Source organism: Scyliorhinus torazame, chromosome 2 (genome assembly GCF_047496885.1).
Source record: "Scyliorhinus torazame isolate Kashiwa2021f chromosome 2, sScyTor2.1, whole genome shotgun sequence".
Taxonomy (NCBI): domain Eukaryota; kingdom Metazoa; phylum Chordata; class Chondrichthyes; order Carcharhiniformes; family Scyliorhinidae; genus Scyliorhinus; species Scyliorhinus torazame.
The window spans coordinates 147858759-147877417 of NC_092708.1; the positions used below are offsets into that span (position 1 = coordinate 147858759).

The 18659-nt window shown below is 43.7% G+C and overlaps 1 protein-coding gene across 1 annotated transcript in view; it reads right to left on the bottom strand.

Annotated features, from left to right (window-relative positions):
• The window catches only part of col5a2b (collagen, type V, alpha 2b), a 338815-nt gene that overhangs the window by 140974 nt on the left and 179182 nt on the right, over positions 1-18659 (bottom strand). Inside the window, exons 10-12 of the mRNA XM_072477992.1 lie at positions 9635-9688; positions 9405-9458; positions 5883-5936 (exon numbers count right to left, since the gene is read on the bottom strand). Of these exons, the coding sequence (XP_072334093.1) occupies positions 5883-5936; positions 9405-9458; positions 9635-9688 (162 nt within the window). The remainder of the gene's footprint in view (positions 1-5882; positions 5937-9404; positions 9459-9634; positions 9689-18659) is intronic.

The following is an 18659-nucleotide window of genomic DNA, read 5'->3' on the forward strand; positions in this document are numbered from 1 at the left end:
AGATATGATGGAAGAGTCCATCCATGCCATACGCGATGCCTCTGCTGTATTCTTTCATGGGAGGCAGGGGTGACTGGCAAAGGGAGCATTTGTTGCTGATCCCTCATTGCCCTTGAGAAGACGGCGGTGAGATATTTTCTTGAACTGTTCCATCTGGTGCAGGTCCATCCACAGTACAGCTCGGAAAGGGTTTTGATCCCATGACATCGAAGGAACAGAGATACTGTGCCAAGTCAGCATGGCCTGTGCTTTGGAGGGGAATGTGCAGGTGGTGGTGCCTTGGTGAGTTGCTGCGGTGCATGTTATACACGCTGCTGCCAGTGTCAGGGCTGGAGGAAATTAATGTTTAAATTGGTGCCAATCAAGTAGGCTGCTTCCTCCTGCATGGTGTTGAGCGACATGAGTGTTGTTCAGGCTGCATCACACTCCTGACTCGTGTCTTGTAGATGATGGACAGGCTTTGGAGAGTCAGGAGGTGAGTTTTTCACCCCAAAATATCCTGCTCTTGTAGCACAGTATTTATATGGCTAGTCCAGTTCAATTTCTGGTAAATGGTAACCCCCAGGATGTTGACAGTGGGCGATATTCAGCAATGGTAAAGCCATTGAATGTCAAGGGGAGATCATTACTCTCTCATGTTCAAATGGTACTTCTCTAGCACTTGTGTGGTACAAGTTTTACTTGCTACTTGTCAGCTCAAGCCAGAATGTTGTCCAGGCCTTGTTGCATATTGACATGGACTGTTTCAGTATCTGAGGAGTTGCAAATGGTACTGAACATTATGCAATCATCAGAAATAAAACCCACTTCTGACCTTATGATGGAAGGAAGGTCATTGATGAGGCAGCTGAAGATGGTTGGGCCTAGGACACTATCTTGAAGGAATACTGCAACAATGTTGCCCGACTAAGATGGTTTGCCTCCAACAACCTCAACTATCTTCCTTTGTGCTAGCTATGACTGCACACGGTGGAGAATGGTTCCTGATGATTCCCATTGACTTCAATTTTGCCAGGACTCCTTGATGCCACACTTGATTAAATGCTGTGTTGATGCCAAGGGCTGTCACTCTCACCTCATCTCTGGAATTCAGCTACTTTGTCCATTTTTGGACCAAGGCTCTAATGAAGCCAGGAGCTGAGTGGCCCTGATGGAACCCAAACTGAGCGTCAGTGAACATGTTATTGCTGAGTAAGTGCCACATGTTAACATTGTCAACAACACTTTTCATCATTTTGCTGACGATTGAGAGCAGATTGATTGGGGTGGCAATTTGTCGAGTTGGATTTGTCCTGCCTTTTGTGTAAAGAACACACCTGGACAATTTTTCATATTGTTAGGTAGATTTCAGTGTTGTAGTATAACAGCTTGGCTAATGGTGCAGCAAGTAATAGAGCGCAAGTCTTCAGTACTATATGTGGGATGTTGTCAGTGCTTATGGCCTTTGCTATATCCCAGTGTCTTTAGTCATTTCTTGATATCACATGGAGTGAATCAAATTGGCTGAAGCCTGACATCTGTGATGCTGTGGATATCAGGAGGCGGCCAAGATGAATCAACCACTCGGCACTTCTGGATAAAGATTATTGCAAATGCTGCAGAGAAATTATATAACATAAATAGTTTTAGTTTAGTGTAGTGATGAAGCCATCAAATTACAGATTGCGGTTGAATACAATTCTCCCTATTGTTGATGTTCCTGTGTGTCACACGCTCATCCCCATTGAGTGAATGATGACCCTCATGGAGACCCACATGAAGCATATCACCTTGTGGATGCAAAAGATGCAAGCTGATGTCCAGTGCATGGCTTCATTTCTGAGTTGTGTTGAAGAATGTTTAAGCATGGTGGCCCCAAAACATCTGGACCCATTGCCAGGTGTTCAACCACTCCGGGTAAGCAGGGAAGGGAACATAGGCCTTGAGAAGGTGGAGGAGAGGCTGCCTGCCAGTTATTCTGAAGGCGAGTGGTTTCTTGCATTGAGAGTGGTTCATCAGCCCCTTTAACGTTGATATGAATGCTTCATGAAGCCTGAAGACAGAGGCAGCTCCTGCAGGTATCTCTGAACAGGCTGGGTCCCTCTAGGGCTCAGATACTCAGACCAACCACTGCGCCATCCCATGTTTTGGAGCAGAAAAGGCAGCAGTTGGAAGCTCCCAGAAGCTCACTTAAATATATCCAACAGTTGATAGTTTTGAGACTGAATTGTCTCCAGGAGCATTTAACAGTCTCCGAAGAGATAAGTGTGCTTATTAGTGAGTTGCTTTCTCCCTGGCATACATGTCATTTGACATCAGAGTCTGGAATGTATTTTCATTGACCACCTGGTAGCGAACCTCTCTCCCCTTCTAAACTCCCTACTCAGAGGAGGAGGCTGTGCGCTCAATGTGGTTGTCATTCTACAATGGAGGGCCAGATTGTTCAGACTGCAGGATACTCAATGCGGTGTACTGCAGCGTTCAGGCAGATCTATCCAGGCAAATGAACCTCATGTTCAGAAGACCTATGGTGTGCTCAGTGGTGGTTCTAGTCATCACATGACACCACTTGTAGTTACCACCTGCTTCTGTGTTGAGGATCCAAACCGGTGTAGGCAGCCATGTCTTTACTGCGTCGCCATTTTCACCCAGCATTCGCCCACTGGGGCATCTGAGTGGACAGATGAGCTATATCACCTGGGACTGTCTAAGGATGTATGGGTCATGACAGCTTCCCCTGAACCTCAGCCACATTGGCAGGATCCTTCCCCAGGGGGTGGCTGTAGAGTAATTGAACAGTCAGTGAGTGGAACCCTTTCCTGTACTCAAAGGTTCCAGGCTGTAATGCAGGAAACTTGTTGGCCACAGCCATGTACACAATTATCCCTGCACCTGAGGGAAGCCAACAATGACCCAGAATCTGATCACTTTCTCAGTCTGACTGGCCTGATTGGTATGATACCCGATCCTCCAGTACATGGTATTTTATATTCTTGATGCAGTGCAGGGTCACTGTCTGGGAGATCTCACAAATGTCTCCAAACAATCCCTGGAATGAACCTGCAGCGTGAAAGTTGAACAGCACGGCACCATCATCGCCACTGGTCAATGGATGGCCACTGTAATGTTCTTGTCAGATGACCTGATTTAGATTACAAGAGCACTTGTAGCTAAAGCTATAAACAATTTATTAACATTAACTATGGGTAAACTGTATACAAAACAACAGATGAATAACAGTATGATCATGCACAAGCAACCTCTCTTTTCCAGCTCTCCAGTCAGTCTGAGGTCTCCTGACTCTAACATTCAGTTATATACTAATGAGACTCCTAGTTGTCAGTCAGAGAATTACAAAACAACCGGGATATCACTCCACCCACCAAATCCTATTGGCCTCAACCTCTCCTCCAAAATTCAATATATGCTCACTACCACCTGCAGCCTTTGGAGATACTGGTTCCCTGATTTCTCCAAGAAGTCTTTTCAGCGTCTTCTGCGGACATTAGTCTACATTCTTGCTCCTATGCTTCGTCCTCATCCACATCCCCTCATGAGGCCCATACTCCTCTCTGGCTCTTGCCTCTCTGTCTCCTTCATTCGGTTGTGCCTATCTCTCTCTCTCTCTCTCTTGTTCCTCAATGCAGGAGTAAAACTGCAGGAGAATTAGAACCCTCAGGACTCTGAGCCTCTAAAACCACTAGTGTTGTCTGCAGTATTTAAAGGTTACCTTGGGGCGACCCTTCTAATAAGTGCCTTCTGTTATGGGCTCATACTGTGCAGCCCTTCCAATTTTTCAATCATTTGCTTCAATGACTCTCGGCCTGTCTATTTAAGTACTCAATGGTGCCCCCTTTAAACATCGTTCATCCACCTTTGAGCTCTTCCCTCCATTTAGCAGGCGAGCTGCTGTTACGCCATGGAATCTGTGCGTCCCAGGAAACAAATAAAATGTACTTCAAATTCACTGCCAATTGACTGCTCAACAGCCTCAATAACCATCCTGCCACATTCCCTGTCTCTAAGAAATTTGCCTGGAGGAGTGGATAAAATTCCACCCAACAGATTTCCTTCCCTGAAGAATACCAGTGAATAAGATGGGTTATTACAATAACCAGATGGTTTTGTAAGCACCATTAGTGAGACTGTAGAAGGGTCATATGGACTCAAAACATTAACTGTTTCTCTGCGCTGATGCTGCCAGAACATCTGAGTTTATCCAACATTTTCTGTTTTTATTACTGAGACTGGAGGTGGAATTCTCCAGTCGCCGGGATTCCCTTTTCCCGCTGGCAGCGCACCCCCCGCCAGCGGGTTTTGAGGCGGAGTGGGGTGGTTTCAATGGGAAATCCCATTAACAGGGGGCAGGAAGATAGAATCCTTACCCTTGTGAATAGAATGTCGCCAAGGAACACGTGGCTGGGGGACCGAAGAATCCGGCCCTAGCTTTTTTCTCTTCAGATTAATGCAATTGAAATTCCTTGACATCGTGGGATTTGAACCTATGTCTCCGGAATCTTCGTTTTTCTGGATTGTTAGGCCAGTAATGTAACAGCTATGCTGCGATTATCTTGCATCATATGTAATGTATCAGATGCCTATTAACATATTTAATGGGACTGCAGCCTGAGATGGCCAGTGGCTACGATTAGCCAGTGGTAGGCTCCTTTTGATCAGTGCCAGTTACAGGAAGAAGCACCGATGTAAGATTTTTCCCATGATTTTACAGCCTTATCAGACCTTTCTATCTGTCCTGGTCAACAGCAGTATCTCTCTCTGACTTTAACATTACAAAAAATAACTATCTCTGTTGAAGTAATTGTGTAGATCCAGATTTAAGACTGGCCACCCCTGCAACCTCATGAAATACATTGTGATGATTGCAGATATTACTTGTATCATCATTTAAAAAAATGGAAATATCAATCCATGCCACCAATCTAATGTCTCATTTTATCAGAACTAATTCCTTTTGTAGCTCACCCACCTTTTAGTTTTTTCTCCACTGCGTGGGGTTTTATTTTTATGAAGAATGGAAATTAACCCTGTTGATAAGGTCTGTTAAGTTGAAAGCCGTAAAACATTTTTTTTCCAGTTAAGTCTAATATCTTGGGGCTGGATTTTGGCATCGGAGGCAGAAATCGGGAGGCTGGAATGGTTCCATATCGCGATCCCACCTCTGTCACTGGGCTTTTCCCGATGAAAGGCCCCATTTTGGGCTGGAAGTGGGTCTGGAATCTCAATCAGGAACACTAAGATGGTAAACAAGGTGGGATGGGGCCCAGTGCAGGCCTGCTGAAGGGTCCATCTTGGCTGCCACTTTTCAAAAGTTCCAATGATTCCTTATGAGGAGCGGCAACAAGCCTGAGCCACAGAGATGAGTCTCCGGGGCCCTCCCATGAGAGGGTCTATCAGATTCACTGCCTGCCCAAAATGTGGCTCTGATATGGATCTGTTGCCCTGCCTCTACAGCACTGTCCACAACAACTGACCTCGCTCAACATGAACATGCTTTCAATGTCACCCTTAAGGCCCTAAAAATCCTCCAACTTACTTTTCAAGAAGATTCATAACATTCTGCCCCACATCTGTGGTCATTCCCACCTCTTCTTACTCGTTGGGTCACCCTCCTGCCCCAGTGAAAATCCTGCTTCGAGGCAGGCAGTCTTCCTCCCCCAAGCTATTTACCACACCCTAGATAAACGGCTGGTGGCGGAAATAAAGGCGTGATTGAACCCTTGTGGCTCAGTGGCCATTTATTTGCCATCCCTCCTCCATTTGGTCCCATTTCTGGACCACAAATTGCAGCCGAAGGATTTAAATGATTTTGTAGTTATCGGGTTTCAGTGATCAATATAACAGTGCCACTTTTATGCATCTAGTTCAGTATCCGGCCCTTTTACCTGCTGTCCTCGAAATCCCTGCTCACCAGCACGTCCTGACTTTCCACTGTCACCCTTTGGAAAGAAAAGAAATGTAATCCATGGAATCAATATAATCATCACCAGAGTATTTAATGGGAGTGGGTTGCTTCACTGATTTTATTTGCTTTATAATAAAAACATTTCTTGGATCTAATCCATCCCTAATATTCCCTGGACTCCTCAAATGCTCATTGAAGATGAATTATCATATGGGAGGGAACATCACAATCACCCATTGACACTTCAGTGAAAGAGGCAGGGAATCCTGGGAATATAAGAGAAACCTGGAATGGAGTTCTGTGTTTTTAGTGCAGAATGTCACAGCAGGTGTGAAAAGTGGTGTTGTAGTGTCGGCCCCTGCAGCAACTTTCTCCACCATGTCATGAGGAACTGCAAAGTAAAATCCTAGAAGCGTGTCCCACAGCATCATGCAACTTAAAGATTGTGGCCCCATTTTTAGAGGTCGCCCCAATACCAAAAAATAAAATCAAAACGCCCCCCCCCCCCCCACAATGAAACTGCATTGTCCACCCTCCCACCCTCCACACACCCCGCACCCACACACCTCCCACCCCGCAATTGGACCCCACCCAGTGACAGGGCAGTGGTAGTGCCAGGGGGAAATGCTGGGCTACTGCCAGGACATGACCATCTCCTCATGAGTGATGCACCCACCTGAGTCCCTCTGTTGAGTATTGCCTGCCAGGTGCAAGCTGTGGGAGAGCAGACGTAACATTAAAACCCCTCAGTGCAAAAGGAGGCCATTCGGCCCATCAAATCTGCACCGACTCTTCGGAAGAGCACTCTACCCATGTCCACTCACCCATCCACCCAGACCTATCCCACAACCTAACCCGTATATCCCTAGACACTAAGGGGCAATTTGTCATGGCCAGTCCACCTAACCCATACTTCTTCTGGACTGTGGGAGGAAACCAGAGCACCCGGAGGAAACCCAGACAGACACGAGGAGAAAGTGCAAACTCCACACAACAGTGATGTGTCGGCGTAATTTAATTTTTTTAAATTAGACTCTGTTCTGCAGGATTAATGGGGACCTTCCTGGCGCTATCCTGCTATGTAACAGCACTTTTTTGCTATTGTGGTAATTTGCATAATTTCCTGCACTGAGGAGCTCCGATGAGCAGAATTGGCACGCCAATCTCTCGACCCCCCAATGAGACCCCAGACGTTAACTCACCTAAAAGGAGGTCCTAGGGCCCATCACACCCCATATCAGACAGACAGGGCACCCCTGGATGCGATCACTGGCAAGGGAAAAATTCCAACCTGGTACCTTGGCAGTGCCCCTGCCAACCTGGTAGTGTCATCTGACTCCCAGGTGGCACTGTTAGGGTGCCAGGATGGCACTGCAAGGATGTCCAGTGCCAACAGCGACAGGATGCCAGGGTGCCACCCTGCCCAGAAGCTGACCATCCTCGGGCCTCCAATCACCTGGGAGACACCCCCAAGTATTGTCCCACCTGGTCCCTGATTGTGGGGACCAGTGTAAACAATGCCTGGCTAGGGTCATATCAGCGAAGCCAGTAGATGCCATGTATTCATTTGGTCCAGCATCGACATAGTTAAGTGGGCTTTTAAGCTCACTTAACGAGGCAAATTTGGATCCCACCCACAATGGGATTACGAATCTTAAGATCTAACCAAATATCGCAAGTCACAACGACTGTCAAGAATCCCGGGAGTGTTCTCTCCAGCGATCTACCCCTGAATCCCATCCCAATTCAGGTGGGACGCAGCTGGTAAATCGCGCCCAATGTAACGGGTGGAGGGGGGTAGGTGGATTATCAGATGTAAGGGCCTGATAATTAGACTTAAATTTACCTAATCGGGTTCCTGATGTTGAATGGCAAGAATATCATTCGCCACTTGTGTGTGGGGGGGGGGAACCAACCGTGACAGAACTTCCCACCAAAATATAATGATGGTTTGGACCTGTCGCAAGATTTTGCGCTCCTGTTGCCATTCACAACTGATGCGAATAGGAGCACAAAATCCTAATCTTGGACTGTATTTATTCCATTTTTCTCAGTTTCGATGGATCCTCCAGTAATATTATTTAGGCATTCTGTGAGGAAGTTCACACCCCTGCATTTTCAATTCTGATAGTCTGAAAATAAGTTGACTTAACCCCAGCTTGGTATGTTTCACGGCTGGAATTTTCCCATAATTTGTCAGAGAGGGCGATTCTCCCGAATAATTTCAGTAAATTTGAGGAGAGTTTTTCAGGGGGTGCAGGGCAGGTAAGTAGGGGCCTCCTGGAATTTGGGTGGGTGATGGGTGGGGGTCCGAGAAGGGAGGGGATGCTGAAAGGGCACTTAGAGGTCCTGAAGAGGGGGGACCCCCAGGGAGTGGGGGTATGGGAGAGTGTCCATGTGTGTGTGGGGGATGGGGGGGTGACATTGCCCATGGATGGGGCATGTGGGGAACCAAAAGCTCACTTAGATATTCAGCAGGCACCCATCACCCCTCCTTGGTGCCAGGATTGCATTGTCAAGGTGCCAGTTGGGTAATGCTAAGGTGCCCACATTCCAGGGGAGAGCCAGGGGGCCACCCTGGAACAGGTTGGCACTGCTAGGCTGGATGAATTTGGGTGTGCCAACCTGGGCCTGGAGGCAATGGCAAAGCACCCTCTCCCTCCGGGGGCTATACGTACCTTCGTGCTCCCAGGGATCTGCTTGACTGACTCACGCCTTTATATACCTGTGGGAAATCTCACTGACATGATATCACGTCAACGATGTATGAATATTCAATAAGAGGGGATCATATGGTGGGGGGCTTGTTAATTAAATTAAAACGTGTTTAAATGTATTACAGTGAGGTTCTCGCCCTTTGTGGGTGGGAACCTCATTATATCAGCGAGGGGTGGGAAAAATCAGGAAACGAGATCTCACCAACGAGAATCACCTTTCCTGAATATCGTGAAATGAATGAAAGGAAATGAAAATCGCTTATTGTCACAAGTAGGCTTCAAATGAAGTTACTGTGAAAAGCCCCTAGTTGCCACATTCCGGCGCCTGTTCGGGGAGGCTGGTATGGAAATTGAACCGTGCTGCTGGCCTGCCTTGGTCTGCTTTAAAAGCCAGCGATTTAGCCCAGTGTGCTAAACCAGCCCCGTGAGATTTTGCATCTGCGTTGCAGATCTCGCTGATGGCGAACATGGGTGCAAAATGGTCCCCCACCTATCTATTCTGAAGGGTGACTTAGAGTACCCCAAAACCTTTTAGAAATGCCAAGTGATTTCTAGTTGTTTGTTAAGCTGCTTCATGTTTTTATTTTTAAATCAGTTTACTTAAGCTTTTGCAGTCTTGCTCACATCATCAACCATTAAGTGCAAAGTAGTATGAATTGCTTATTGTGTCTGGGAAATGGTGCAGCAGCTGGAACAAAGACATTGGCCCACTGTGGACCTTATTCCTTTTTTGAGAGCGGTATCATTTAAGGAATTTAATAAAAGCATTAAAACCATCTACTCACATCTTCACCGGATTTTCCTTGTGGCCCCTCAGGACCACGGTTACCAGCTGCACCCTACCATTTAACGGAAAAGAAAAGTGTTATCCACAATATTGGAAGACAGCTGGGTGTACTTAAAAAGGAATCTGAAGTACTCATAATAACATAATGTTAGTCAATGGTCACGTTAGTGGTTTCAAAGAACTCTTACTGTATAACACACATTTTAATGATAATGTTTGAAGGCTTACCATTGGGCCCAAGTCACCAGGATCTCCAGGTGGGCCAGTCACCCCTTTCGGGCCCTAATTATACAAGAGCAAAAAAAAAGCACATTGAAAGACAAGGCTGATATGTATGTTAAAATTATTGTGTGTGGTTATATTCATTGCAAGAGAAGGGGATATATTCTGTAGTCATACAGTCATAATGTGCAATTTGCCACACAGAAGGCATGTTTATGTAAATAATAGCACTTCAGCTAAAACTGTTGACTCCAATCTTATTTTCCTGTATCCCTCTTTCTTTTCAAACAATTAACAGTTCCACTTAAATATGTTGTAGGTCAACTTTTATGTCCATCGCGGGAGCGGACTGGGACATCGGCGTAAGGTAAAATTGGGTAGGTTGGCAGAGCTGCTGTGCCCTTCATCCTCCTGCAACTACTGCTGGATAGGTGGCAGGTGACCCACTCTCCCTTAGGCCAATTGAAGCCCTTAAGGGACCAATTAATACAATCTCAAAATTGCTTATTGTTCTGAAAAACTTTATTATACTCCTTCCTAACATGATCTACTCTTCCTCTCAACATAACTGGCAGATCATCTGAACCCTCATGGAAATGGTACAATTCTAGTTTGCAAGGTTTGTGTCATTCCTGGAGCTTCCTGCTTTTTTAAAAGAGAGATTTTCAACACTGACAGCTATTATTGGTCTAAGATGATCCAAATTCTTACATGCAATTATCATATTTTTAGAAAGGAATAAATCCTAGGCCTGTTAAAATCAGCTTTTGACATCCGTTTGCATTCCTATATTAAAGATGGAACTTGGGGCGAATGGGATCACAGATTATGGGAGACAGCAGGATTAGACTATTGAGTTGGACGATCAGCCATGATTGTGATAAATGGAGGAGGAGGCTCGAAGGGCCAAAAGGCTTCCTCCTTCTCCTATCTTCTATGTATCTATGTAACAATGTAAATCTATTTCCAGAGCAGACAGTTAACATGAGAGAGCCCGTCTACTCTCACCTTGAATTCAGATCATTAGACCAAGCCTGAATTATTTTAACATTTCCAAGAAGATTACATTAATTGGCCTGAATCTGGAACAACTTGCATGAATTCTGCCCTGTCCTGAAATTTCTGGTGACCTAGTTTCCTCTGTTAATCCCCCCTATACATCAGTGGACATTGGAGAGAGTAAATAGGAGTGAAATCCTGTAATATCTCTTAGAATTTCATTAACATTTTAGAGATGAAGATTGGAAATGTTGCCAGCTGCGATGGGGATAGTCTTGAACTTCAAAAGAACATTCACTTGTTGGTGGATTGGGCAGACAAGTGGCAAATGAAGTTCAATGCAGAGAAGTGTGAGATGATTCATTTTGGCTGGAAGAATATGGAGAGACAGTATAAAATAAAGGGTGAAACTCAAAAGGAGGTGCAGGAACAGAGAGACTTTAGTATATATGTATGTAAGTGATCGAAGATGGCAGGGCATGTTATAATAATAATAATCTTTATAATAATCTTCAGTGTCACAAGTAGGCTTACATTAACACTGCAATGAAGTTACTGTGAAAAGACCCTAGACGCCACATTCCGGCGCCTGTTCGGGTACACGGAGGGAGAATTCAGAATATCCAAATTATCTAACAGCACGTCTTTCGGGACTTGTGGGATGAAACCGGAACACCTGGAGGAAACCCACGCAGACACGAGGAGAACGTGCAGACTCCGCACAGACAGTGACCCAAGCCGGGAATCGAACATGGGTCCCTGGCGCTGTGAAGCGGTACTGTGCTACCATAACGGAGGATTCCACCAGGCAACCAGTTGGAAATATGGGGCTGGGTTCTCCAATTCCCCAGCCCCGTGGTTCACAGCATTGCGCCATTCGCTGGAGGCAAAATGCTGGATTGCAGCTGCTTGTTATTTGGATTTCGCAGTGAATCCACCCATGACACCGTGAAATCCCCTGCTGACGGTGCGCTGTTGGCGGGAATAGAGAATCGCAGCGGGGAATTCCAGCCATGATGTCCCACAGTAACTGGCCATTAAAGGCTGTGGGGCTTACCCTTCAGGTTGGAGGATCTGTAAAGTATCACCCAGCAACTTGCAAATGTTTTTCATTAAATTCTCCAGCATGGGTGATTTGGACTGGGGTCCATTTGCTGCTGTATCTGGCAGCAAAAACTACCAGGCATGTCAGCTGATAAATGCACCTTTCCTGTTTTGGAGCGAGGATAAATTCCACAATGGTCTTGCTGCCCAGTGTGTTTAAAATAACTGCATCAGCTAAGGTCAAGTCTACTATTTGCAAAAGGTTTCCTTAAGTCAGTGTCATGCGAATGTCGCTTTAAGAAATGTTTGGATGCTCATATTACTGCAGTGATGTCAGAGTGTGGGTGGAGTGGGGCTGTCTGTCAGCTTTTTACTTTTGTTTTAGGCTGTTTGCTGCCGGGTGTGTTTTAGTTTTGTTTTCAGTGTTGGAGCTGAAGCCAGACAGAGCAGGTGTACTGTTCATCTCTCTGCCATGAAAAGACTATCTCTTGATCATTTGGTGAATTCAGAATTATAAATGTTCTCAGTAGTGAATGTAAATCTAATGTGCTTCTGTTACAAGGTGTTTCTTTTGTCTTCTGGATGTTGTTTGGGAAGTTATTAAGGATTACGTAGTGTTGTATTCTTTAGGGGTTGCATTTGAATTGATGGTTGCTAAAATGTTCACTGTATGTTTTAAAAAAGGTGAACTTGAGTTCATAGAATAAACATTGTTTTGCTTAAAAAAATACTTTTCCATTTCTGCTGTACCACACCTGTAGAGTGGGCCTTGTGCTCCCCATACCACAATCTATTAAAAGTTGTGGGTCAGGTGAACTCATAATAGACTTTGGGGTTCTCTAGGCCCTGGCCCATAACAAATTGGGGGCTCGAGGGGGATAAAAGTATATCTATTGGATTGGCTTGGAGAACTTAAAGGCAGTGAGGGGTGAGCATATTGTGGTTGCTTTTCAGGTGTGGTAATTCAGTTTAAGTAGGGAGTGTGTTGTGGATAATGGCTCTTTCAGAGGCTCAGAAGTTTATGGAGGTGGAGACGGTCACACGCAGTGCTTTACGGACAGATACTAAAAGCAGACTGTTAGATTTGGCAAAACCATTGCAGTTAACATTACTTGACAAAACGCAAAAAGATGAGGTAATTATGGTGGTGGCTAAGCATTTAAAGTTACCTGAGATACAGTCTGACTCATTAGAAATGCCAAAGATCCAGTTGCAGATTAAGCAAAGTGAACAATGGAAAGAATTAAAGCAGCTTAAATACGAAAGAGAGGGGAAAAAAGCGAGAAAGGGGAAAGAGAAAGAGATAGAGAGAAAAAAGAAAAGAAGAGAGAAGAAAGGAGAAAAGAAAGAATAGCCCTAGCAGAACAAAAAGAAAGAGAAAGGGAGATACAGATCAGGGAAAAAGATAAAGAGAGAGAGTTTGAACTTCGGAAAATGGCCATGAAACATGACAGTCAGTTAAAATTGGCAGACGTAAAGGGAAACGTACAGTTGGATGATAGTGATGAGGATAGCGAGAAAGAGCGTCAAAGTCGAAGGCTTGGTGGGGATCTATTTAAATATGTCCAAGCATTGCCAAGGTTTGACGAGAAGGAGGTGGAAGCCTTATTCATTTCATTTGAGAAGGTAGCTAAACAAATGAAATGGCCACAGGACATGTGGGTATTACTGATTCAAACAAAGCTGATAGGTAGGGCTAGTGAAGTGTTTGCATCACTACCGGAGGAGGTATCTGGGACGTATGTGGAGGTGAAAAAATCCATCTTAGGTGCATATGAACTAGTGCCTGAAGCCTACAGACAAAGGTTTAGAAATTTAAGGAAAGAATTTGGTCAAACATACATGGAGTTTGAAAGGATCAAACAGAGTAATTTTGATAGGTGGATAAGGCTTTGAAAATATACCATACGTATGAAGATCTCAGAGAAATTATACCTTTGGAGGAGTTTAAAAATTCAATTTCTGATGTATTGAGAACTCATGTGGAAGAGCAGAGGGTTAAAACTGCGAGATTAGCAACAGAAATGGCAGGTGATTATGAATTAGTTCATAAATCAAAGCTTGGTTTCCAACATCAGTATCAGCTGTGAGGGATAGAAACTGGGGAGATGAGAAATACTCAAGTTGTAAAGGTAAAGGTGATCTGATGGGAGATAATAAGGAGAGTGTACCTCAGATTAAAAAGGTGGAAGGTGGAAAAGAAATAAAAAGTTTCAGATGTTTTCACTGTAATAAACTAGGCCATGTAAAGTCACACTGTTGGTGGTTGAAGAAAAGCACTGGGAAGGCTGATGTGGTAAAACAGGATACGACAGTGGGGTTTGTGAACGTGTAAAGGAAAGCCCAAGTGAAGCGAAGGAGGTGCAAAAGATTGTACAGCCTGATCAAGAGGGGATTGATAAGAAGGTGCCAGATCTCTTTGAAGAATTTACTTGTGTGGGTAAAGTTTACTCATGTGTATCAGGAGGAGCAGGTAAAGAAGTCACAATTTTAAGAGATACGGGAGCTAGTCAATCTTTAATGGTAAGAGATGAGGAGTTATGTAGTTTGGGAAGAATGTTGCCAGAAAAGGTGGTACTATGTGGAATTCAAGGTGAGAGGAGTAGTGTTCCATTGTATAAGGTAAGGTTGGAAAGTCCAGTGAAGAGTGGTGAAGTGGTAGTAGGAGTAATAGAGGAACTATCTTGTCCAGGAATACAGTTTATCTTGGGTAATGATATATCTGGATCGCAGGTGGGAGTGATGCCTACTGTGGTTGATAAGCCAGTGGAAAATCAGACAACTGAAGTGTTGAAGGATGAATATCCTAGGATTTTTCCGGATTGTGTGGTAACAAGGTTGCAAAGTCACAGGTTAAGACAAGAGGAGAAATCAAAGAGCGAAGGTGAGATTGAAGTGCAATTATCAGAAACGATTTTTGATCAGATGGTTGAAGGAGAACAAGAACAGGTGGAGGATGAGGCGGATATTTTTAGTTCAGGAAAATTAGCGGAGTTACAACAGAAAGATATAGAAATAAAACGGATGTATCAGAAAGCATATACAGAAGAGGAATCTGAGTGTATACCAGAATGTTATTACCGTAAAAGTGATGTCTTGATGAGAAAATGGTGACCTTTACATATGCAGGCGGATGAAAAGTGGGCAGACGTTCATCAAGTAGTATTGCCGGCAGGGTATAGAAAGGAGGTTTTGCGAGTTGCACATGAGGTACCAGTGGGAGGTTATTTGGGAATAAGGAAAATTCAAGCTAAAATACAAAAACATTTTTAATGGCTTGGACTACATAAAGATGTAGTTCAATTTTGTCAACCATGTCACACATGTCAAGTGATACGGAAACCTCAAGCAGTGATAAAACCAGCGCCCTTAATACCTATTCCAGCATTTGAGGAACCTTTTACAAGGATCCTAATTGATTGCGTAGGACCGCTTCCCAAACGAAAAGTGGGAATCAATATCTTTTGACTATAATGGATGTGTCTACTAGGTTTCCAGAGGCCATTCCAGTACGTAATATTACAGCTCAAAAGATTGTGGAGGAGTTACTTAAATTCTTTACTAGATATGGATTACCCACAGAAATACAATCAGATCAAGGATCAAATTTTACCTTAAGGTTATTCAAAGAAGCTATGGATAGCTTAGGAATAAAACAATTTAAATCAACTGCGTACCATCTAGAATCGCAGGGAGCATTAGAAAGGTGGCATCAGACATTAAAGACAATGTTGAGGACATATTGTCCAGATTATCCAGAGGATTGGGATAAAGGAATTCCATTCGTACCGTTTGCAATTAGGGATGCTCCAAATGAGTCAACCAAATTTAGTCCTTTTGAACTAATTTTTGGTCATGAGATAAAAGGACCACTTAAATTGATTAAGGAAAAATTGGTGAGTGAGAAATCGGAAATTACACTATTGGATTACGTGTCAAATTTTAGGGAACGATTAAATAGAGCAGGTGAATTGGCTCGACAACATTTGAAAGTTGCACAAAATGTGATGAAACGGGTCGCAGACGAGAAATCCAAAGTTCGTAGTTTTGCCAGTGAAGATAAAGTTTTAGTGTTGTTACCAGTGGTGAGTGAACCTTTAAAAGCTAGGTTTTTTGGACCTTATCAGATTGAAAGGAAATTGAGTGCGGTGAATTATGTGGTAAAAACACCAGATAGAAGGAAGACTCACCAAGTGTGTCATGTGAATATGCTTAAAAGGTACTTTGAAAGGGAAGGAGATAAAAAGGAGGAGGTTTTAATGATTCTAACGCAAAGTGACTAACCAAATCCAGATGACTTGGAATTTGACATACCTCAAATTAAATTGGAAAATGAGGATATTCTTAAAAATTGGGATAAATTGTTGAGTTACCTTCCAGAGGAAAAACGAACTGACCTGAAAGAGTTATGATATCACGTGGGCAAGTTTGTAGAGATAAATTGGGAAGTACTAAAATGACTATACATGATGTAGATGTGGGAAATGCTGTTCCAATCAAACAATATCCATACAGACTTAACCCTTTAAAATTGGCACACGTTAACAAAAAGATTGAGAGTATGCTTAAAAATGGCATAATGGAAGTGGGTTGCAGCCAATGGAGCTCACCCATAGTGATGGTACCAAAACCAGATGGTACCCAATGGTTGTTTGTGGACTATAGAAAGGTTAATGCAGTTACAAGAACGGACTCTTATCCTATCCCACGTTTAGAGGATTGCATTGAGAAAGTGGGACAATCAGCTTTTATTGCTAAACTGGACTTACTTAAAGGTTACTGGCAGGTACCTTTATCCGAAAGGGCGAAGGAGATTTCAGCTTTCGTGAATCCAGATGGTATATACCAATTCAAAGTTATGCCATTTGGCATGAAAAACGCACCAGCCGCATTTCAACGGTTAACTAGCAAATTTGTTTCAGGATTACCCAATTGTGCGGTATACATCGACGATCTGGTAATTTTCAGCCAGGCATGGACAGAACATTTAAAACATCTGATGGAGTTATTTGATCGACTTCAGGAGGCGGGTTTGGTGATAAACCTAGCCAAAAGTGAATTTGGAAAATCTCAAGTCACATTCCTTGGCCATACAATCGGACAGGGTCGAATGGTCACACGGGATGTGAGACTAACAGTTATTGAGGAGTTTTCAATACCCTCAAGACAAAGGGAAATAATGCGATTTCTTGGCATGAGTGGATTTGATCGAACATTTGTGCAAAGGTTTTGTAGCGTGATTGCTCCACTGATGGACTTGCTGAAGAAACGTCGAAAATTTCAATGGACAGCGGAGTTTCAACAGGCATTTGACTGCCTGAAAGTTGTGATAACCAATGCTCCTGTGTTGGAGAATTACAAGAGACTCTGTGATCAGATTGAACTAAAGTATCTGACTTTAAAGAGACATGCCGAGGTGTAGAGAAATGGATGGATCGTGCAGAGACCTTCTTGTTCAAAGGGACTGTCAATCGAGAAGGATTCCAGTTGGAGGAAGAGGAAAAAAATGGACTGCATTATTATACCTGTTTGCGTGCGTTGTTTTTTGAAATGATAAAGTATATTTATTGTGTGCGTTTTTAAAGGATTGTGAAAAGGTGAAAAATGAAACCATCTTGAAGTTGATGTTTTTTTTTTCTTGGGGGGAGGTGTCATGAGAATGTCGCTTTAAGAAATGTTTGGCTGCTCATATTACTGCAATGATGTCAGAGTGTGGGTGGAGCTGGACTGTCTGTCAGCTTTTTACTTTTGTTTTAGGCTGTTTACTGCAGGGTGTGTTTTAGTTTCATTTTCAGTGTTGGAGCTGAAGCCAGACAACGCAGGTGTACTGTTGATCTCTCTGCCATGAAAAGACTATCTCTTGATCATTTGGTGAATTCAGAATTATAAGTGTTCTCAGTAGTGAATGTAAACCTAATGTGCTTCTGTTAAAAGGTGTTTCTTTTGTCTTCTGGATGTTTGGGAAGTTATTAAGGATTACTTAGTGTTGTATTCTTTGGGGGTTGTATTTGAATTGATGGTTGCTAAGATGTTCACTGTATGTTTTAAAAAGGTGAACTTGAGTTCATAGAATAAACATTGTTTTGCTTTAAAAAATATTTTTCCATTTCTGCTGTACCACACCTGTAGAGTGGGCCGTGTGCTCCCCATACCACAACCTATTAAAAGTTGTGGGTCAGGTGAACTCCATGATACACTTTGGGGTTCTCTCAACCCTGGCCCATAACATCAGGCCAAATTGACGGAGTGAAATTGAGACCCAAATGTCTGCAGATATAAGTTCTAGGTAATTAAGTAATAAAGCAATTAACATAACAATGATTCAGTGAAAGAAGATTCATGAAAGAGGACACCCATTGCATTAGTCTATTTGGCTTTTTGCCCATCGTAAGAAAATATATTTCAACTAAAGGCTTCTTCAGAGTTGCTCCCACTTCTGCCATTACATCACTGGAAATGTGCAAGTAAATGGGGGTTTTGCTGCACTTCTGGTGATATAACACCAACGAAGCAGAAGTAGTTCAATTAATTTCCTGCTCATCCTGCCCTGGGCACGATTTTCTATTTCCCCCCTCCCCCGCAATGCGTCTTCCAGCAGTGAAGTCAGCGCACCATTGGGTGGTGGATGGATCTTCCAGTTCCGCCAATGTGAACAGCATTTTCCGTTGTTTGCTGGCCGCACCACTGGGGAACTCTCATGTTGGGGTTGGTGCCTGGAAGACCAGAAGATCCCGCTTGCGGGAAGGGCTGGAAAATTCAGCTACTTGTTATCTGTTTTTCTCTGAATGATGTTTGGCCACAGCACAGTTTTCGCATTGCCCCCCACCACCTCCCAACAAGCACAGCACTCCAAACCCATACCCTTATTCTCCAATCATAATTGAACCAGAAGTTCTCACCATTAGACAATGGTGAGCCCCATCCACCATGGGAAAATGCTGCAGGAGGGCCAGAAAACCTGGCCCAGTATTTTCAAACAAACCTAATT